General features: G+C 37.7%; 2 protein-coding genes across 5 annotated transcripts; both read left to right on the plus strand.

The window, feature by feature from the left end:
• Positions 1 to 305: 305 nt before the first annotated feature.
• Positions 306 to 2,142, plus strand: LOC136708409 (cornifelin-like). Its single transcript, XM_066682941.1, has 4 exons — positions 306 to 449; positions 1,152 to 1,290; positions 1,580 to 1,716; positions 1,860 to 2,142. Exons 2-4 carry the CDS (start codon positions 1,182 to 1,184, stop codon positions 1,956 to 1,958), a joined length of 345 nt encoding a protein of 114 aa, XP_066539038.1. The 5' UTR covers positions 306 to 449; positions 1,152 to 1,181; the 3' UTR covers positions 1,959 to 2,142.
• Positions 2,143 to 3,799: 1,657 nt separating this feature from the next.
• Positions 3,800 to 18,496, plus strand: oscp1b (organic solute carrier partner 1b). 4 transcript variants are annotated; one of them, XR_010804393.1, is made up of 11 exons: positions 3,800 to 4,039; positions 6,016 to 6,170; positions 11,499 to 11,666; positions 11,999 to 12,079; positions 12,259 to 12,362; positions 12,859 to 12,987; positions 14,410 to 14,479; positions 14,844 to 14,983; positions 15,135 to 15,198; positions 15,469 to 15,796; positions 17,971 to 18,496. XR_010804393.1 is itself a non-coding variant. In XM_066683661.1 (10 exons), exons 1-10 carry the CDS (start codon positions 3,928 to 3,930, stop codon positions 15,586 to 15,588), a joined length of 1,143 nt encoding a protein of 380 aa, XP_066539758.1. In that variant the 5' UTR covers positions 3,800 to 3,927; the 3' UTR covers positions 15,589 to 18,496. The 4 variants fall into 4 exon arrangements, 3 of the variants coding, with proteins under 3 accessions (XP_066539758.1, XP_066539759.1, XP_066539760.1); XM_066683661.1 differs by having other exon boundaries at positions 15,469 to 18,496; XM_066683662.1 differs by having other exon boundaries at positions 14,416 to 14,479; positions 15,469 to 18,496.
• The last annotated feature ends 4,756 nt before the right edge of the window (positions 18,497 to 23,252 follow it).

Genomic DNA, 23,252 nt, shown 5'->3' on the forward strand with positions numbered 1-23,252 from the left:
CATCAGAATTTTACGATCAGTTTGACAGCTAATGAAGATTTGAGGCAAAGATAAAAGTCAAAGGCTGCCTGATGCATGATGTGGTTGTGGTTAGAAGATATAGATTCTCTGTGCTCAGTTCCGTGAAGTCTGTATTATTTATTTTTTTTTTTTTTTCCTCCCCACATTTTTCTTTTTTTATTACTACAAGTGCATGACAGATGTATGTATATGAGGACAAAGTGCCAGTATTATATCAAAGGTCAGTGTACCTGCTTGTGTTTTAGTTATGGGTTTAGTCACATTTCCTATTGCATTGAGGACTTCTGGTCCTTTCTTGTGATCAAGCATATGTGAGGGTTGTGGGGTGCGTCGGAAACATTGCAAGCGCGTTGCGCTGTGTGGTAGTGTGTCACAACTTCCTTTCGAGCTGAGACATTCAGATCAAGAGGATCAAAAGAACAGACAAGGCAAGTCTTTTTAATCCGTTTATGTTTAACATCTTAAGAACGAGAATTATTTTATTAAAATTGTGGTTCTGGATCGTATTTAGTTCATTTTTAATTTTGTTGAGTGCAACCTTTTCATTTTGTGTAAATTATTTTGTGGGTTTAAGTCACGTCTGGTTAATTAGGCATATATCATTGAGTGTTTTTCTTTTGTAAATCCAAACCATGTAATGTGAGTGGTTCATTCAGAGAACCACAGACTACTATATTTATGATAATGAAGGTATGGAAATAAATGCAAATGCTTTTGAAGGTTTAAGTAACATCCATGGCCTCAAGTGTTCAAAGACTCCAAATATGTAAATTATCAAGTAAAAGCCTATATAAAGGTCTGCAAAAGCAGTGGTGTACATCTATCTAAACAAAGCCTACAGATAGAAATTTACCATACCTTCATCATAAATACAGTACAGTCTGTGGTCCTCTGAATGAACCACACATTAAAAAAACTGCATTAAAACATCATAAAGTTAAAGTTTCAAACTCCAATTTGAGTAAACAATTTGTGTTTTGCCTAAAATGATTGTAGGTTACTTTTATGTTCTTTAGTGTGGACAATTATTTGAAGTAAATTCTTCTTCCATTGAAGGGTTTATAAATATTTCTTACAGCACTTGGTTAATCAGTGGCGAATGTCACTTATTTTGTATCACATGCATCCAGGTCCATTTTAGACAAGCTTAGTTGATTGCCATGTCAAACCCTGTGACTCATCAGCCAGCAGCAGGCTCCTATGGCACCAATGTTCAGACAGGAGAGTGGAGCACAGGCCTCTGCTCCTGCTGCAATGACCTGCTTGTCTGTGAGTACTGAGCCTACACCAGTAACACTAAACACCTAATTTTAGTTTGTGTCCTCAGTTCTGCGCAATCACAAGTCCTCTACTGGGAAACATTCTGACACTGAAAATTTCCCTACAACAGCACAGTTCACATTAAACTCTCTAAATGCCTTTCTTTGAACACCTCAACAATTAATTGGTGTTATTATTTTTTTAATTGTATTGCCTGGTTTCCCAAAATATATCACCATAAATTCAAGACAATGTGATTCAAATTTGTATCCTCTATCTGTTCGTCCGTATCATCCAGGTGCCCTTGGCTGTATCTGTCCAATTGCACTAGGATGCTATACAGCTAATAAATACGGAGAGAATGCCTGTCTGGCATGTGTTCCTGGAGGCATGGCTGCTATGAGGACACACATGAGACTGACCTATGGCATCCAAGTGAGTGTTATACACCTTATGGTGTTTATCTGGTTGAAGATTATTTTCACAAAAGAACAGTATATTACCTTTGATTGATTTATTTGTAGTAATCAGTTGTCAGGTTTTGTGTGTTTCACTAAATCAATATTGTTTTTCTACAGGGAACAATATGCAACGATGCCCTAATGACCTGTTGCTGTGGAATATTCGAGACATGTCGAATGGCCAGAGAAATTCGTATTAGGAATGGAGAGGCATAATTGTGTTACTACTGTAACACTACTTTGTAGCAAAGTAACACAGTCATTTCTTTATATATTTTTGTAAAGATCAAGTTTATATGTGCATTTATATGATACATGAACCTTCATATAAAAACAAAAAAATATATAACTATGTAACTTTATAGAAAAGCAATGAAGCATGAAATAAACATTAATTACACTTGGAAAAGTTTTCTGCCTGTAACTAAAGACAGTAAAGAATTTAAAACAGGGAAAAACACCACATTATTATAGGTCATTCTCAAAATGTATAATTTGAATATAGAATTCATTAATGTGGCTTTTAATACATTTTAGACTTTTTTTTAAAGCCACTGTTTGGGAAGATATTCCTGCAATAGTGTTGACCAGCCATGTCCTTGGAAGTCTACAGTTTTACATCAGGTTTCACTAAAACATGAAGTCAATGTGAAGAACATGGTACACTCTCCGATCAATAGCACTGGTCTATGGTTTTTGCAAATACTTCACAGTAAATCTAGATTAGATATTCTGTTGTCTGTTGTTTTCAGTATGTCTAGATAATCTGTTGGACCAGACTTGAATTTTATATCATACACTTAGTCCATGGAGGTAACATGGTCAATAATGAAGAATCAGTATTTTCATATTAAGAATTAATTTCAAATTAAATTTTTTGATGCAAAAAAATAGATTGTATTGGTCACATACCTCACCAGCCAAAATCAGCATGTGCTTGTCACCAGAATCACCCGCTAACAAAATAGAAGAAAAAAAAAACTTATCATTAGTAAGTCCAGGGGAAAAACAGAGAGATACTCTTTGGAGCAGTGTCAATTTGTTTTAGTCAATATGAGCTAAGCATTATAAAGCCTTCCATACGGAGTTTATCACAGAAGATCTCCAAGAAAGCTTAGACTAGAGTTTGTCATAGTGATAAATGGGTAAATGAGGGTGGTGAGGGTAGAAGGTGAAACATGAATTTAATTGGTTGATAATATTCTCTCTCTAGTAGTACATGGTGATGTAACAAAAACTAAAATATATTTCTGAGGCAGGTAAAACCCAATATGCATCTGAGAAGACATTATGGTATGTCATAAAATTATTTATATTATGACCTAGTGGATGAATACAAGTTATAGGTCAATGTCAGTTTCATATATACTTTAACAATGCATTGTCTTTGAATGTTTAGATTCCATGCTGTTTTAAATTGTAGAAATCTCAAATTAATCTACCTGACTTTTAACATTATCGGGATGAAATGTTATTTTCCATCCCAACTAAATTCAAGATGAGACTTTTAAGAAATAATAATTGGCATGATTGCGCATGAACACCAACACAATATCATATTTATTAGTGGGACACTGCTTTGCTGAACCACTCATATCTTAGCAACCACCACGTAAGTGTCACTGCGGTGCTGAGTATGATACACCACTCCAGTCAAAACTGCTCAGTGAGAGGGCCTGACCATTAAGAAACAGGGTGAAATAGTGATGTGGACTACAGTCTTTAATTGTATAAATACAAAGTGTCCCTGCATGGTCAGTGGAAATGGACAGTGCGTGTAGACACAAGGTAGGTGTTCCTAAACCTGTGATCGTTTGTTCTACTAATATATTCATATTCCTATCCGTTTTGATTTGGTTGTTTTGGTTAATAGGCCTCTGCTGAGCCTGCATCCTTGCGGTAGGTAGTCACATAGTGTGCATTTCAAAGAGATGAAGAATTAGGACAGGGCCCAGTAGTGTTCAGACTTTGAGATCGAATCTTCTGCGCATGAGCGCAGCACTCCTCAGTATAGCTCGGTCTTATTGGTCGTTGTTCGTCGTGACCTGGCAACCGAGTGAGAGCTTAGCGACGCCTGTGTGTCTTCCCTCGGCTTAGCTTTATTGTATTAACGTTAGAGATAAACCTCACAGCGGCGGAAAACTGCGATATACAGAAAAACCTCTTTTATTGAAGCACAGGGAAGATGTCGACGAGAACACTACCTCTTCTTTTCATCAACCTCGGCGGAGAAATGCTGTACATCCTTGACCAGCGACTGAGAGCCCAAAACATCCCGAGCGATAAAGCAAAGAAAGGTGAACTAACATTAAAATAGCATATATATTACAATAGCTAGCGAAATGGACAACCCATATATGTCTTGTGGAATAATTTTGTTTATACGACTAACAGGGTTAAAAAATTATTTTTACATCGAAATCACAATGTGGAACGATGCAATATTTAAATCTCAAGAGCTGCATTTTTTATTCTATCTTTCATGATGAGGAACAGTGTCTCAACAGTAGAGACATGTATATCTAGGTAATAGAGTTAGATCAGTCATAGGTTGTGCACGTTGATATACACTGGCCAACCATAACATTATGACCATCTCCTTGTTTCTACACTTACTGTACATTCTCTTACCTTACTGGAGCACTTTTTAGTTTCATAATTACTATTTTCCATTTGTTGCTCTGTATGCTTTATTTTTCCCCTTTCACTCTGTTATTCAGTGGTCCACCACAGAGCAGTCACGATTTGGGTGGTGGATCATTCTCAACACTGCATGTACGAGTGGATCAGTCACAGCAGTGCTGGTGGAGTTTTTAAAAACAGTGTCCACTCACAGTCCACTCTGTTTGACACACCTACCTCATTGATCCACCTTGTAAATATAAAGTCAGAGACAGCAGCTCATCTGTTGCTGCACAGTTGCTGCACAATATACATACACACACACACACACACAGACAGAACAAGAGATGGACTCCGGTCTGTAGATCTACAAAGTGTTCCAGTCGACAGTGGAGCTGAGAGAACTGACGGTGAGTGTAGAAACAAGAAGGTGGTCATAATGTTATGGTTGATCAGTGTATATGTTCAGTTAGAGCTCTCAGGTCTTTCCACAGCAGTCTGCTGGCAGTTCCCAAAACTAAGCTGAAGATTTGGGAAGTTGATTTCAGCCACTATGGTCCAAAGTTTTGAACTCCCTTGCTGAGGAGCTCCAAGCATTTTAATCGCTGAACACCTTCAACAATAACCTTAAACACTTATTTTTTCAACATTACATTTGAGAAAACCTGTCTTCAGTTAAAATATATAATTTCAAAACATTTTTAACCTACCAATATACATTTCTGAATTTATAAATTTTATATTAGCGTGCTATCACTGTAGCCGGCTCCCTATATCATAGTTTTTACATAATAACTAACAGTAGTGAAGACAGTTTCTCAGTACACAGAATGCAACACATTATTACTTTTTATTAATTTGTTAAACTCAGCTTTCTTAAGGTGGGTAGGATGGCCTTCCCTTTTTACCTCCTACAAAACGATAGTAACAAATCTGGGCATTTATCTGCTAATTTAAGGAGGTTGGACAGTAAATGGTCTTCTAGCACTAGAAAATTTGTCTAAAACTAAAAGTATATATAACTATGAGTGAAATAACCTTTGTTTAACCTTTGCAAAACATCATATTTAGCAGAAATATATTTTATAATGACATAGAATATTGTCAGATGAAACCATTGGTCAGAGTATCTACAATATGCACAGAAAAGCATATTGTGATATATTTTTAATAACCCCCACCCCTAGTTAACAGCTTGTCCTTCTTCAACATGTCTTTTTGCAATCTTTGTAGCCACTGTAGCAGGATGGATAGAGGAGGACAGAAAAAGAGGTATTGTTACTGTGCCAGCTTTGCTAATGGCTATAGAACAAAGTAGAATGCCTCTGAGCAAGCAAGAATGGCTTGGTAGATTTGGGCCTGTTTTGGTATGCTATTGATAATTATTCTGTATTGTACTGAATACATTTATGACTTCAGTAATTTGTGCAACATGTCTGAGCATTTTCTAAGCTAACTGATCTAGTAAATTAGTCCTTTGAAGGGGCAAGACCTGGCTCTGTTTAATACAATGCACTTGCAACCTGGCAATACTATTAAAAGTTATTAATATATGTATTATTAGTAAAAGTAATAATTCTTTAGTGTGTATGTTGTATTTTCTTGATCGTGTTATGGACTTTGTTTCTGTGTCCGCTCTGTGTCATGACAGTCATGAATGACATCATTACCACTATGTTCAACAAGAAATTCCTGGAAGAGCTGTTCAAGCCTCAAGAACTGTACTCCAAGAAGGCTCTGAGGACGGTCTTTGATCGACTTGCCCATGCTTCAATTATGAGGCTTAATCAAGCTAGTATGGACAAGGTAATGTCAGTGAAGCTACTTACTTACATGCACTGGAGTTCAGTTTTGTAAAAACACAATTTTTACAGAAAATTATTATTATTTTTTGTTTGAAACAAAGGGCTAATTCAGGATAAATCTTCAGATTTGCTTCATTTGACACACAAATATTGTTGCATTAATGTAAAAATATCCCTATGGTTTATTAATACATTTTCACAATTGTATTTGGCTGCCCTTAAACGCAGGCAACGAGGGCACATTGTTGTGTATGTTTCAAATGTTTCTATATTTCGTGTGTGTATCTATCTGATCAGGAACTGACAAGAAGCAAAGCTTTAAATAGAGCTTTAAACATCGCCTATTTTTAAATGAAACACTTCTTTCAAGAGAGATTCTAAAAGTAGATTACTAAACTCTGCCACCACACAGAAAGGAATACACACCTAACATGACATCTCAGAATATGAGTCAAACCAAGACTGATATGTCATCTCTGCCACAGACAGTGCAATCTCTTAGTTACCAAAACATTTAGTATGTTGTTAACATAAATTATTTACACCTGCTAAGTTGATGATTGAATAGAACAGATCTTTTTTTGTCTACTATCAGTCTGACACTAAAATATACTGCCACTTTCTGTGTGATTTGGTTACACAATTTACATTATGATGTCCTGTGTCACAGTGGCTCTTATTCGTCAAAGTGAAGTGTGGTCCAATTGGATCGTAAAACAACTGTCACCAACTGTTTTGATTTTCATCTTTGTTGTAAATCTATGATAAAACATATCTGACACAAGTGTGTGTAAATTGAAGTAATAGTTCAAAAATGTGAAATATTGAGTGACTTGGAGTTAAACAATCAAAAATCATTAATAATGATAATAAGAAGAACAACAAGGACATGAAGCGTCATTGATACAAACATAGTAGTATACACTTGTGGGAAAGTCCCTATATGTGAATATGTGAGAAATGTCACCTCCTGTGTGTGAGTTGCAAGCTAGTTTCAGCTAGAAATAAAAGTAAATAACAAAAGGTTAGGTAGTACTTGATATCATGCACTGAAGTGGATTCTTCACCAGTGCTCGGATTGTTTCAGGGTAATTCATGTTACTAATTAAGTACATTTCCTTACAGAGTAGACATGATCATCAAATATTTTTTTTTTTATATTATATATCTTGCATATTATATTTTTATACATTTTGAACAGCAGTATTCAGGGGTGTGTAGGCTAAATCTGTCTTTAAGTGGGATTCATCTGTGTGCACACACCCCTACAGCTATATATGTTCTGTACAATCATTTGTGCATTTGTTACTAAATAAAATGTAAATTCAACAACCCAAACTGACCACTGAGCTCAGACATGACCATATATGAATATAGAAAAGAGCCACAATCCACTGCTTATTTCCCCTCTAACAAACTTAACGCCCCTGAAAAAATATCATGTAGTGATCACTACTATCACTACACTATTCATATACAGTACCTTCTCTGTCTTATGCAATGGCAGGTTTAATGTGGCCTAGTGTCTGAAATCTCCTATACAGAATTCTTTCAGGCATGAATATGGGAAATATATTGTAATATTTACAATTACAGGTAAGAAGGAGATATATATATATTTCAACACAACTGCCCCCCCCCAACAAATGATGATTTTACCCCTTTCTTGAGTCAAATGCTTAATTAGGAAGTCAGATTACAAGCAGTATTGAAATCTACTGTGCAGTTATTCTGCAGCAATGATGTTATTGTGGTTTGTCATTGTGGCACAAAAAGTGGTCAGTTGAGAAACTTCTTCTCTTTACTTAACATTCTAATTGAGTAAGGGGAAAAGAACAATGCTTTACTAGATAGAAGAGGAACCATTAATGTCTGGAAAGTTGATTTCTCTACGAGGCTTTAAACACATAGATAATAATACATGCAGCAGTTAAATCACTTAAATAGTATATTAGTAAAGTAAGTTGAATTTGGTGTGAAAAATATCATGTTAACATGTCATGTGATATGTAAAATTGTTTAACTGCTCTCTAATTATTTGCTTAGTGGCTCCCTCTAATGCAGTAGTTATAAAAATGTGGTACGCCGTCCTCGAAAAATGTACTAATATTAAGGGATTTATTAATAACAGAAAATCTAAATTTTTCATGTACATTACAGAATGTTTCACGGGGCCTCATTAAAATTTGCTTGTGTTAAAATATACAACATGGCCTACGCATACACCGAAGTTCATTTCGTCTGTAAGGGAAAGTGACGAGGGACGGCAGGACAGGTGTTCCCCCCCGCGGTCTTCCACTGAGCGTGATCCCCCAGTATTTTGTGAAATCTATGTAAAGAAAGCCCACTTTCAGCTCCTAACTTGACATAAACAATAGCTAGAGACAGATGTGAGCAATTTGGACTTACAAAAGGGCAATGAGGAAAAACATGCAGAGACCAGCCCCAAGAAATACTCAGGCGCCCAGAAGGACAAAATCAAGGACCAAAAAGAAAGAAACAGCGTGAGCATTCTGTACACTCATTCTGGTTTTCAACCAGCCTAAAAGAGCACATGTAACGCCCCAATTAGTTGAGCTGCATTGGCTACCCTTAGCTGCTCGCATCAAATTTAAATCACTAATGATGGCCTTCAGAGTATTCACTGGCTCTGCTCTAAGGATGTATATCTTCACCACTAAGGTCGATTTGATACACATCTCGATACACTGCCACCGATACGATATAATTGCGATACACTGAAACACCTTGTCGATACGATGCGATACAAATCACTCCTGTTCACGATATGATGCGGTTCAAAAATGATTTGATAACGATATGACTTAATTATATGAGGATTCGGTTTGATAAGTGATCATTCGATACAGTTAGTTGAGGTTTGAGGATGTATTGTCCTAACCCATCAATTTTCTTAACTCAATAGCACAATTTACTCTTAAAAATATAAAAAAATACTTTACTCTCTAACAATTTAAGGGATGTATGCATCTGATTGTTTTCAATGGAGCAAAATCAATACATAATATAAAAAAAATGCATAAATCAGTATATTCAGACAGAGCATTAATTTATTCAACTGAATTATTCAGTTATATTCTCCATCTACATTTATACATAATGTATAAAACATAAGATGAACAGTTATAAAAGTACTGTATTAACAATGTGCATAGTGAAAATTATGATCTGCAACACATACTACTGTCTGCTAGACTTAACTGCTACACAAGGTTTCAGATAGTTGACTGAGTAGTGAACATAAATGGCTCTAATTCAATTTTACAAATAAAAATTAAATAACAACATAAAAATAAAACTATTATTGCAGCATGTAGCAGAAAAGAGTGAGCAGAGTTTGCTGCCAGGGGCGTGTTTTGCCTAAATAAACTTGCGATAGACCTGTCACCTCCTTTGCTACTGCTCAGTGTGGCTCGTGTTTCAGCAGGATCCGAAGAAAACGATGGGGTAGCGGCCGCAGAAATGTCCACACCGTGCCGTCTTTTCATGTGTGTCGCCAGGTTCGTTGTGCTACTAACGTATTTGATACCCCCATGGCATTGTTTGCAGATTGCGTGCGTCTTGTCAAGTTGACCACCTCGCTTAAAAAAACCGAAATATTGCCACACGTTTGATTTGTGTGTCTTTTTTGGCGCATTAAATCTCTTTGTCGTTGCTAATGCTCTCGTTTCCCTCCATATTTGTTGTGTACGTCTGCGTGCTTGCGTCAGTACCTGAGGACACGATGGTGCATTTATGTTGCCTCAAAAAAAAAGGAAATCAATAAAAATAAAAAATATGTTGCCTCTATAAATACGTTAGAATAAGGAATAGATACTGCAAAACAAAACAACCGATTTAACCATGGTATTTGCCGATGCAAAAAAGGCTAGAGGAGATGCACCGTAAATTCGCCCGCAAATTAAACCCGATGCACGTTGAATCTACCGGTGCAGTCGAATCGCAGACATGTGTGCCGAACCACCGATGTGAATGGGTAAATCTCTCCATCCCTACTCTGCTCCCATCTACCTCAACAGACTCTTAAAACCATATGTTAGCGCCCGCCCTCTCCGTTCCTCAAAGGAGCGCCAACTAACACGGCCAACCCCCCGTACAGGTCAGTCGAGGCTATTCTCATCTCTGGTACCACGCTGGTGGAACGATATTCCAAGCACTATCAGAGGAAAAGAAACCCTCTCCGCATTCAAGAAATCCTTGAAAACCCAGCTCTTCTGAGAGTATCTTTTGCGAGATACTTGGGGTGGGGGGGGTGATGAGCTGTCGCCCCTTGCTGCCGTTGTATGCTTAGCTAAACCTATGTGTGCTTTTAGGTCCTTTACACCTTTATTTGCTACACATGGGAAAACATGGGAATTTCTTTTTAAATTCATCCGAGAACTTACATTTACGTTTCGGCATAGCTGCTTGAGATGAAGGTAGGTACACGAGCTTTGCCTGACGTAAACAAAGACTACTGACGTGCAGACTGACCAATTAAATGTTTACGGAGAAGGTTATCGACCAATAACGGTAGCTCTAAAGTCAGACCGTCCAATCAGAAGATTTTAGGCTACTTCACCACGCCCCCTTCTCACTCAAGCGAACCAAACGGAGTAGAGGAGGGCGGGACTAGTTTGTGAACGAAACGCTTCTCGAAATTCTATGTAAGCTCTAGAAAAACAAAATCCCAGAGGTTTGTGAAATTCCGCCAGGAATTTTTTTTAAGTCTAAAAAAGAGGACATGTTCAGGTAAAAGAGGACGTCTGGTCACCCTGTTCAAGTCCCGCTCCGGGTGACTGTGAGGAGTTTGGGGTGTTCTCCCTGTGTCCGTGTGGGCTTGCTCCTGTTTCCTCCCACGCTCCAAAAACACACGTTGGTATGTAGATTGGTGACTCAAAAGTGTAAAAGGTTTGTGTGTGTGTGTGTTACACTGTGAAGAACTGGCGCCCCTTCCAGGGTGTATTCCTGCCTTGCGCCCAATGATTCCAGGTAGGCTCCATACCCACCGTGGCCCTGAACTGGATAAACGGTTTCAGATAATGAATGAATAAATTTTGTGTAAAGAAGCCAACAAAAACATGCAGATATTAAGCCAAGACCTTGCTTTATGCCCTTATGACTACCTGCCTCCTGGAACCGAGGAAAAACCAGGGACACGTGTCAGTGATAAGACTCGAAGGTGGTACTTGGAGGTTTTGGTTTGACAACGGGTGGTACATGGTTTAAAATTTTGAGAACTGCTCTAATGTAATGATATTTCTATCAAAATAGCCTTTATATGTGGCTGTTATTTACATATTTCTTTTTATATTCTTTCCATTCTCAGCTTTATGATTTGATGACCATGGCTTTCAAGTATCAGGTTCTTTTATGTCCTCGCCCTAAAGATATTCTTCTTGTGACCTTCAACCACATGGATGCAATCAAGGACTTTGTAAGGGATACACCCAGCATTCTCGGCCAAGTGGATGAAACATACAGACAACTAATAGAGGTAGAGCTGCTGTCAGTCATCATTGTGCTCCTGTAATATAAAGCCCCCTTTCATTTTTTTTACTGATATTAACACTGTCAGGACATGGAATGACCAGTAGAAATAATGCAATATTAGTCAGAATGAAAGCTTGTCACAAAAATATAACAAATTGGACAGAATTTCCTCTCCTATCAAGTTTGACAGTAACAGATTTAATCTTGATTGCTTTGCTGAACCTTATTGAAAATATACATTAATATGCAATCTGTAGCAGGCACATACCCGTGGTTTGGCATGGTTAGTATAATGTAGAATGTTTCATATACCCTTTTACTTTTTTTCCCCCACAGATATATACTCCTTTGTCTGGTGGAGAATTTCAACTAATTAGACAAACACTGCTCATCTTTTTCCAAGATATGCACATTAGGGTGAGTTCCATTAATAAATGTAGAATTCAAGTCCATTTTTAGGAATGCTAAAATTAATATCATTATTAATTAGCATTTCTAGCATGTACAAGTTATTATTTTAGATAATGATAAAATAATGAAAGATGGAAATGCTTAATGTTTAAATGAACTTACCTTGAACCAACAACCTCTCATAGGTATCCATATTTCTGAAAGACAAAGTGCAAAACTCTAATGGACGCTTTGTACTTCCTACATCAGGACCTGTTCCCTATGGGACTCACACCCCAGGACTTATTCGGTACTTATTTTTAATTCTGTTATCCATAACCTTTTGTAAATAGACTATTCCCTTCAAGCAAATATCATTGTTGAAATCATGTTCTATATATTATAGCTGTCATTCAACTGTTGGCTAAAATTTCATTGGAAAGGAGGATTTTGTAGATGATTCCATTAGCAAAGCACTGCTTGACAAATAGCCCTACTATATTTAAATTTAACCAGATAACATTAGAGACTGCTCTGGTTTGTAAACGGATTGACTTATACCACTGTCACCAAGTGTCAGACTAAATCTGAGTGCATTTTAAAAAATAAATTGATTTAAATAAATAAATAAAATATCTGCCACAGTTCAAAATGTGTAGTGGTAAAATGAAATTTCTAGAACACCTAGAATGATCTTGTGATCAAACTTAAATATCACAACAACATGCATATGGTGGGGGAGTATTTGCTTATGGCTGTTTATTGTTAAATTGTAATATTGTCCCTTTTTTGTCTTTGGTCTCCAGAATATTTAGCTGTAATGGTGAGGAGGTGAAGAGGACACAATTCAGAGATGGAGGAAACTACACTGCTGCTCTTCGTGAAGGTTCTTTTGAGTTATTTGGTGACAGAATTATTAAACTGGGCACAAATATGTGAGTGTTCAATATTTATATTATTTTATATTTATATTAGTCTCTACTTTAAAGGCAGCATTCATGATTTTAATTAAAAAAAAACTTTTTATAAAATTCTGGAGATGTTTTCTCACCATTCTCTAGCTCTCCAGTCTGTTTGCACACTGGAAATTGATCTAATATGTTTATGACGCCTCAATGACAGTAAATGGGTAAAAACACAAAGGGTCTCTGTCCAATATGCTAGCCTTTCTCTCTCAATGCTCACAGCAGAGAAAAAGCATTTGGAAGTTTTTAAACAATTAATAAACCTCCAAACTTTGAAAAGCATGAACCGAGATGAGGGTATTGCTCTATTCCTGCTCCATGGATGCATAATTAGGTGTTTGATAATAAAGTGCTACAAACAGTGTTGTTAGGATTTTTTATTCCAGTAATTCTATTGTTTCCGCCTTAAAATGAATCGCTGAGCCCAAACCATAAGGCCAACAGACTTGAAACCTGGTCAATAGGTAGTAGCCCCTCCCGCTAATGAGGCGCAAGTAAATCAGCTTGATCAGCCTCATGGGGGAGCTACAGTGAAGAATTTTCTTTCTTATATATCTTCTACTATGTGAGGCATAGAGATATTTTTTACTATTTGAATTGTTGAAATGTTACTCAGAAAGGGCTCAGTTTTCACCTTCTACTTACTGACATTATTCTAAGGTAGCATATGAATATAGTGTGAAAATTCATGGGATGCTGTAAATGCTAGAAGTTTATATCTCCACAAGGCTGACTGGGCTGAAATGGCATGCTGCTTCTGTTGACAAGGCTATAAATGGAAAATTAAGGACAAACCTATGCAGGGAAAATTGTGACCATTACTGGCCAGTCAGCTTTCATCAGCTGTTTGATGGTGAATTCTACCTAAGGCCTCATTGTGCTCATTGTCCTGTAATTGACACTTTTGGATATGTTGTTGACTTCATTTTTGCTGTAGACATAAATGATTTTAAATTTGGGAAGCCGCTAACTGCCTGAAAGTAAACACAGACTGCAAGTGCTACAAAACTAAATAACTTCTAAATAACTAAATTACAAGTGAGGTTCTGTGGTTAATTGAACAGTGAATTAAAACATACAAACAATTTAAGCTACAACCAGTCACAAACAACAGTTGTTTTTTCTGAAGCATACCATTCCACATTAAAAGATGTGGAATGTCTGAATGTAAACAAATGAGAAGACAACGTTTCCATACGATCATAGACATTGCCTTTAAGTTCCATCCATGTATACTGAAATCTAGAAAGTTTTGATATGTTAACTCATAAAAAAAAAAAAAAAACAGGATGGTTGTGTAGTTTTGTAGGCAGGAAAAGTGTATCTGTAAATGATCTGTGAATAATTTATGTTAAATGAAAAACAGATTGTGAGATAACTTTGCTGCAATAGGTACAGTGTGAGCCGTCCAGTCGAGACACACATGTCTGGAACTGCCAAAAATTCTTCACAACATACTAAGGTAAGGAAAATGATGAGAGCTTTAGGTTCTAAACTTAATTAAGGCTGTATGTTTTGTTCAGTAAACAAGAAGAGTTTATTGTAGCAAACAACAGGAAAGGGCCATTATAATGTACATACAATCACAAGTATTTTTATTTTTCAAGAAAACCACAAAGAAGATGGACAGTCAAACTGAAACTGAAATTCTTAATATCCAACTTAACTTTCAATAAATGTCTGGCTGTTTGTGCCCTTTGGGAGGGTGGGCGGAGGGTTATCTGAGAATGAAACAACCTTCTGTTGTTTGCCTCAAGCAACCTGTGTCTGCTGAATGTTTTTAACACCTATTTAAGCATTTATTTAGCTTTACATTTATTTTGAAGGTTAACACAATACCTAACCCTTTGGCGAAGGAGGAGCTGAATCTGCTTGCAAAACTAATGGGTGGTTTGGAGGTGCAAAAACCAAGCAACACTGACTCTGGTTTCCGTGTTAACCTTTTTGCTACTGATGAGGAGGAAGAGTAAGTTATTGCTGCGATGGTGTCTTCCTTTCTTTAGATCAGAACACATGGTTTGTGCAAAAATAAACCTAGGCTCTTTCAGTGCATAGGCCTTATCTCACTGAAACAGCAGTGACTCTTTGGCTTACTGGAAAGGTCATTTCACCCACAGGGAAGCTTTGATAACGAGACCAGAAGAGCTCTCTTATGAAGTTATTAATATCCAAGCAACAAAGGTAAGGTCAGAGCCCATCTGCAAACATCATAATATCACATTTTTCTGCAGTGTTGGGTTTCATGTAATTACACTACTTTTAGAGAAGCCTCAGAGAACAAAGTAATCCCTCATTACGAATGTTCCACACTTGTTCAGACAGACCCACATAATAGGCCTTGGACTTACTCTAAAAGATTACAAGTGACGTATTTACAGTAGGTCAGATGAGAGAACAAGATTACTGTTGCCTTTTTGCCCTATGTCATAGGTCTTCTGCCTTGTCTTTCAGGATAAACAGGCCAATGCAGAATTGGCAAAGATCATGGGGGAGTTCACAGAAGCTGGGGATCCCTCCCCAAGCTCCAGCAGTAAAGGTGATGATCTACTGGCCATGATGGATGGCCTGTGACGTGGAGGAAATATCATCTGATTGCTGTAAAGCAGGATCAGTACTGCTTTATGTTCCAGTGTCTCACTCAGAGGGCCAAGAGATCTACTATATCAAACAAAAACACACAGAAGATTATACATGTTTGTATGGTAGAGTCTGTCATAGTCAGATGCAGTCCATCTTGTTTTCAACCTCTCGGTGTCTGGGATTCTTTCATTTCAAACAGGTAGTTTGCAATGCTGTTTATAGATTTATGTATATTAAAGATCTTACAGCTTTCACCACACAAGACACTTTACAAAACTCTCAAATGTATGTAAACAAATGCCATTAAATATCAGGTTTAACACTGCCTACATGAAAATGCAACATGAAATAATGGTGAAGATTGGTCAAGGAATGGTTAGATTAACAAATATTTAATAAATCACAACATCAGCAGCACTTAACAAAGGGAGAAACTGGGATGTATTTTAGAAATGATGCAGAAAGCAATTTTTTTTACTGTCCCCATTTACTATCCCTTGCTGTGCTTAGCTGATTAAAAGTGAATCTACAATGTTTTGCAACAGAATCTCTATCTGTTACATCTGTCCCCTAGGGTGAATTGCATAATGTTTCCCTGTAATAAGCAAAAGCACAGAAAGATATTCATGGGTACATGCATCCTCCCCATGCATTCTATGAGCTATTATTGGTGTAAACTATTTTTTGTTCTTATACAGAGAAACACGAAATCATTTTCTGTACCCTAGCTCTAATCAAGTATATGCTACAGATAAAACTTGAAAATCAACACTCCTTTAAATTAACAGCAACAAAATAACTCTCCCACCATATTGGACATCTTATTTGACATGAAATAAGCAGATTGTTTCCTACAATTTACCAAAATGTATTTCTATAAAACTCTGTACAGGAGCATTAAGTCCATTAACACTACATTTGTAAGTGGTTGGGCACGTAATTAAATATTGATCAAATCAAATTTATTATATTTTCACTGCATTATAATTAGTTGTACCTAGCAAATTTTGTTTGATTTTATTTGCCTTAGCTGGTGCCACATAGGATGTAATAATGATGTATTTTAATCTATTGCCAAGATAACCAAAAATATAAAACTGAACCAGACACATTGGAAAATGTTTACAGAGGATTTTAAGACAAAATCAGTCAGAAGAACAGTCAGAAAAAATGAGAGAAACATGATTTTTTTTACATTACTAAATGTGTAAAGATTGATATTTTCCAGCCCAAGGTCCTTATGACTCCATATCTATAGACACTGAACAAAAGATTAGTTAGCTGTGTCATATAGATATATTCAGAGAATCTTCTCTATCTGCCAGGATACTTTAACCTTGCACATCTGTGACATTAAAACACAGGATGTATTTTTTTTAAATATCACATTCACATCAGCTGTTACATTAAAATTATTCTTTGTTTCTAAATTCATTGTCCATTTTGTGAGCTCCACTTATCACATAGTTGCACTTTGAAATTCTACAATTACAAGCTGTAGTCCCTCTGTTGCTGAGCCCCCTTTCACACCGTTCTTCAAAGATCAGGACCTCCACATAGTGGCCACAGCACATGTATGGTGGGTCATTTTCAGTGCTATAGTTACATTGACGTGGTAGGGGTGTGTTAGTGTGACTTCCTCTGATACAAGTGAATCAGACACAGCAGTGCTGCTGGAGTTTCTGAACACTGTGCTCACTGTCCAGTCCATTAGACACACCCACCTTGTTGTTCCACCCTGTAGATGTAAAGTCAGGGTTACAGTAGCTGATCTATTGTGGAACTATTTGTGTTGGTTGTCTTTTAGTCCTTCACCAGTGTTCATTGGATGTTGTGCACAGGATGATGTTAGATTTAAAAATTTCAGTAGCATTGCTGGGTCTGATCCACTCGTACCAGCACAACATTCACACCACTACATCAATGTCACTGGAGCGCTGAGAATGATCCACCACCCAAATCATACTTGCTCTGTGATGGCTTTTTGGGGTCAAGATCACTGAAAAAAAAAATATGAAAATGTGCAAAGTATTCCAAACAACATATGGACAAGAGTCTAATTGCAGAACTACAAAGTGCTCTTGTATGGTCAATGGAGCTGATAAAATAAACAATCAATGTAGAAACTAGGAAGAAATTTTATGTCCCTGTGTATGTCCCTGTGGAAGCCCAAACCTGACATTTTTCTTTTCCCTCTCTCTGTTTCTGGCAGTGACTAACATTTTTTCTTAAAACTCTGACTTAGTGCAACACAATTAAGATTTAACTCGTTAGTCCAAAATAACTTTAGATATTAAGTTATTTTAATTGAGTATCTCAAAATAATGTGAGAAACAGAGAAAGACTGAATTTTTTTTCTCCTCTTTCTGATAGGAATAAGCTTCCATATGTTTCAGAACAAAAACCATTGAACCAAATTCATTGAAGTGCAGCCAAGCATCTGAATAGAGCACAATATGGCATTGTGAGAAATGGAACACACATTTAGGGAAGGGAAGAAAGGGAAACTGAATAGCTGCTTAAAAGCCTAGCAGAAACCTAAGTGCACTTGCCTGATTGTTTCAAACAGATTGTGTAATTAATTTATTTCGTCTGAATTATATATGTACACTTGTCTGTATAAAGGGTGTCCCCCTTTAAGAAATGACCACTATCCAGAAGAGGTTAATATCTAAGGCCTTGGACTGTGACATTGGTGAGAGATAAATTTAGTGTGGAGAAGGATAACATAAAAATCTCTTACAAACATACTTCAAAAATTAAAATGCAATACCTTTGTTAAAAAAACTTGTATATTTTTCATATGTACAATAAGTTGATAATTTATTGAAGACAGTAGTTGTGGAAAATGTGGATTGTTGGAATATCACCTTGAATTATGAAATAAAATGGTTCCATTGCAAATAAAAAATCAAAGCAAAATGTGTATATTTTGTTCAAAGGAAATATGTCTAGAATGTGTGAGTGTGTGTGTGTTGCCCTGTGAAGGACTGGCGTCCCCTCCAGGGTGTATTCCCGCCTTGCGCCCGATGATTCCAGGTAGGCTCTGGACCCACCGCGACCCTAAATTGGATAAGCGGTTACAGATAATGGATGGATGGATGGATGGAAATATGTCTATCTTGTATGTCTATCACTAGATGGTGCTACTGAATTATATCGTGTCTTAAAATGACACTTCTTCTACCCAGTTCGCTTACTACAAACTACATATGGCCACCGTCATTACCAAACATTGTATGTATGTATTTGTTTGTTTATTATTATCATAATTTAAAAACGGTATCTGCTCTTTCTTCATCTGTAAAACCCAACTCCAGCCACCAGAGGGCAGCGGCAGACCGCCAATCAGCCATAACACCCCGCACCTGGTAACAGGTCTATAAAGACTCACTAGAAGCAGCCTGTGTTGCTGGTTCTTTGGCACTACATGTGTGAGAGAATCTAGCTGGTAATTTTTGTATCTGTCTGCTCATCTTTCCTCTGTTTTCTTAGATGGCTGAGAGGTCTCGTCCTCCCCTTCTTTCCTCTGGTTTTTCAGAAAGCTGAATGGTCTTGCTCTCCTTCAAATTTTATTTATTTATTTATTTTATTTTTTTATTTTTTTTTTTTTGCGTTTTTCTGTTGGAAGTTACTCACCAAACCTCAGTGTTTCTCGAGGTAGCCAGTGTCCCCTGGCGTCCTTTGATTTCCCCTTCCCGCTCAAACTTTTCCCGAAAACGGGTGGGAGTGTTTTTTCCACCCATTTTGTTTTCTGCCTGTTAATACCTTTCGCTTATTTATCCATCCATTATCTGTAACCGCTTATCCAATTTAGGGTCGCGGGGGGTCCAGAGCCTACCTGGAATCATCGGGCGCAAGGCGGGAATACACCCTGGAGGGGACGCCAGTCCTTCACAGGGCAACACAGACACTCACACACTCACACCTACGGACACTTTCGAGTCGCCAATCCACCTGCAACGTGTGTTTTTGGACTGTGGGAGGAAACCGGAGTACCCGGAGGAAACCCACGGGGAGAACACACCAACTCCTCACAGACAGTCACCCAGAGCGGGAATCAAACCCACAACCTCCAGGCCCCTGGAGCTGTGTGACTGCGACACTACCTGCTGCGCCACCGTGCCGCCCTCGCTTATTTAATATATGTTTAATATATTTTATAATATATAACAATTTTTTTTCTTCTGTTCCTCTCCCTTACTGCTTGACACCTGGGTCCACTCCTCTATGCTGGTAGCTCACCTGTTCGGATTTCTGAATAGCATCCAGGAGTAGAAAGTTCGAACCTCACCGGGAGCTACCATTACATCATTCAATATCCGTAACTGCTACTTCATGTTCCAGGTCATCATTGGGCAGGAACACTTCCAGTGCAGGGCATCGTGCATCACACACATGACCCACACAGGCACAGAGGTAACACACCAAACTCCTCAGTGACTTGAGTAAGAGTTTCATAGCACAACACTGATGGAGGGTTTCTGCCTTAAATGTGATGCTGAATGTTCTTTACTCTCTCTTCCTTTTAGAGATACAAAAGGAAAGATCTCAAAGAATCCATTGACGTAATCTGCTGAAAAGCACTGGATAGCACTTATTCATAACTTGTACAACAAAATGAACCACAAAATCTTGTACTTACAGTAATTACAAAAAAGTATTACTTTATCTTGCTCAGGGTCATGGTGCATCTGAGTTAAATTATTCAGTTAATTTATTGTCTTTAACCACTTATGAATTTCAGGGTGGCAGTGGGTCCAGAGCCCACCTGGAATCACTGGGTGCAAGGCTGTGGTGTCCATTTTAGGACATCCTCAGACTTCGGCGTCGGTACTCAAGCATTGAACAGAACAGTATCATTCCTCATACTAAACAAGTTTGAGTTTTGGGAAAACCATTGTCATGTTTCGGAACTTGTGTATTTAAACATCTGGCTTCAGAGCAAATGGCCTTTTGGCCAAACTACCTTGGAAAACATTCTTCAGACCAAACTCTGTCTGAAAGTCCAGAATAAACTCCCTTAGAAAACTCCATCAAAGGGCACTACACACTCACAGGTATACACTCAATAAGTGCTTAACTTGGAGGCTTTTTAAGATATCCAAGACAAACCTGTCACATTTTTCCCATAGGCTTACAATGAGCCCTTGTGCCATCATCCTTCCCACTGAATTAATTGCCAAAGTCTCCAGAACCTCGTGCACTGTCTTGTCTGTCGCCATATGCCCACTGGATAAATCTTCCAAATTTTATTAGCTTATGCTGATGTATTGGAGATTTGCATCACTGGGAACAGGTATGTCAAGATTTTAACTAATAATATTGGGGATTTTAACACTCTGCTGCAAAGGTGAACTGAGCTAAGAGTATGGTAGGAGAATGGGTTGGAGGGGTGCAAACATGGCAGAGGCTCTACAATGGTTAGGGGATGTTTTAGGTGATTCAGTGAAGAGTAATTGGGGAAACGGTTCTGCAGGTGATGCACGATAATTGATTGTAAATAGTTTTTTGCAGTCGCTAAGGTCCAAAAACTGGTATTTTTAGCAAAGTATTGGAAACCTCTATCTCTTGTAGCCTATCTATTGACCCAGTAAGTGAAATCATAAGCACAATCTCTGCATTACACTCATTTAGCAGTACCAAAAGACAATTTAATGCAGTTAAATCAGGGTTTGAGCACTAAAGAGGCCAGAGGTCATATACCTTGGTTTGCAAAACAATCGAAGAAAACACTGCACAGCCCTTAGGGCGATCAGTTTATTTTATATAGTTCATTTATTCAGTTTCATTTATTTCAGAAATACATCATATGTACAAATATTTGAGGACAAAATTGTAATGAATGTATTCTACATTAAGTTGCACCCATTACTAACACAGATGTGCAAACGTGCACACACTGCCTCTCTAATCCCTGTAGAGAAATACTGACAATAGAATAGATTCTCTGGAGTAGAGAAACATGAACCTAATGCCAGGTGAAGAATATATAGCACCCCAGCACTGAGCTGTGCTGATGAACCCATATTTACTGTCATGCCTCTTGTGAGTAGTAGCCTATATGTCTAAAGCCTATAAAAAAAACTTTATCATTCTCAGTACATGTGGTCTCAGTTAAACGGTTATTCTCTTTATTTGTTGCAAGAATTTCCAATTATGTCTCACTGCAGCCTGTAGGAAGGCGGAGTTGGACATCCAACTGCGCCCATATCTAGCCTCGCCTTCTAAGCACTGTGTGGCACTTGAACGCAGACATGTTTAGAGACACTGAGTAGCACATTAAATATGCATGTAACGTTTTTTATTCATTATACTGTTCAGGCCCTTTTTTCGTTTTCCCGCTGAGGGTATCTGTTAAGATTACTTGATTTATTCCTGATTTGATTTAAAGTTTGTCATTGTTGTCAATGCTTGGCAGACTATTATGAATGGTAGGGTGAACAGAGGATATCATTCAGGATTCATTAGAATATTGTTCTCCATTCAGTTAATATCTTGTCCCAAAAATCGTTAATTTTGTTATTCATAATGGTTATTCTCAGCCACAATGAGTGGTAATGTTATGCCAACTATGACATGATGGATTGTTATGTAGTGCACAGCTGACTGCAAAACAATAATAAAATCCAGTGCTATTAAGTGTACAGTGCCTTAAAAATAAGCATCCCTGCCTGGTCATGAACATCTTCTAATTTTAAGAACATACAGATTTCCATAGGTAATGCCATTTGTCTGCATAATATTTATTAGAAGCTTATGCAATTTTCATATGTATTTAAACGTCTGTTTTGAGGTTCAGACAAATAAGTATTCACATATGAGAGGTACCACTTATTTCATAATGACTAATAATTACTACCTGTGAGTGGTTAGAGATATCTAAGGGTAATTAGACAGGTTGAGAAATAAAAGTAAAGACTAAAAAGATGATGCTAATGACAATGTTCCAAATGTCCAAGTGAAGAAAATGCTGCAATAAAATATATAATACGGCACGGTGACGCAGCAGGTAGTGTCGCAGTCACACAGCTCCAGGGACCTGGAGATTGTGAGTTCGATTCCCGCTCCGGGTGACTGTCTGTGAGGAGTTGGTGTGTTCTCCCCGTGTCTGCGTGGGTTTCCTCCGGGTGCTCCAGTTTCCTCCCACAGTCCACAAACACACGTTGGCAGGTGCATTGGTGACTCAATTGGTTCAAAAGAAATATGTCTAGAATGTGTGTGTGTGTGTGTGTTGCCCTGTGAAGGACTGGCGCCCCCTCCAGGGTATATTCCCGCCTTGCGCCCAATGATTCCAGGTAGGCTCTGGACCCACCGCGACCCTGAATTGGATAAGCGGTTACAGATAATGAATGAATGTTCAGATGTCCAGTTGTGCAGGATTGGTTTCAATAAGAAGAAATAAACACATTGCACAACTTAGCACTCCATTCTCGACTCCCTACATTCGCGGTTGTAGCGTAGTAAGGTACACCACAAATACATATACATATAATTTTATAATTTGTTTTATAGCCTTGACCTTATTCAAACTCCTCCAATCTCTGATATTTGACTTGATGAAATTAATTAAGATTTATAATTGGCTTAAGCAATTAAAACATTAATAATTAGTTTGAGAATGAATAATAATCATGCTAAATGAGTCCGTCAGG

The sequence above is a fragment of the Hoplias malabaricus genome, chromosome 10 (assembly GCF_029633855.1).
Source record: "Hoplias malabaricus isolate fHopMal1 chromosome 10, fHopMal1.hap1, whole genome shotgun sequence".
In the NCBI taxonomy this organism is placed as follows: domain Eukaryota; kingdom Metazoa; phylum Chordata; class Actinopteri; order Characiformes; family Erythrinidae; genus Hoplias; species Hoplias malabaricus.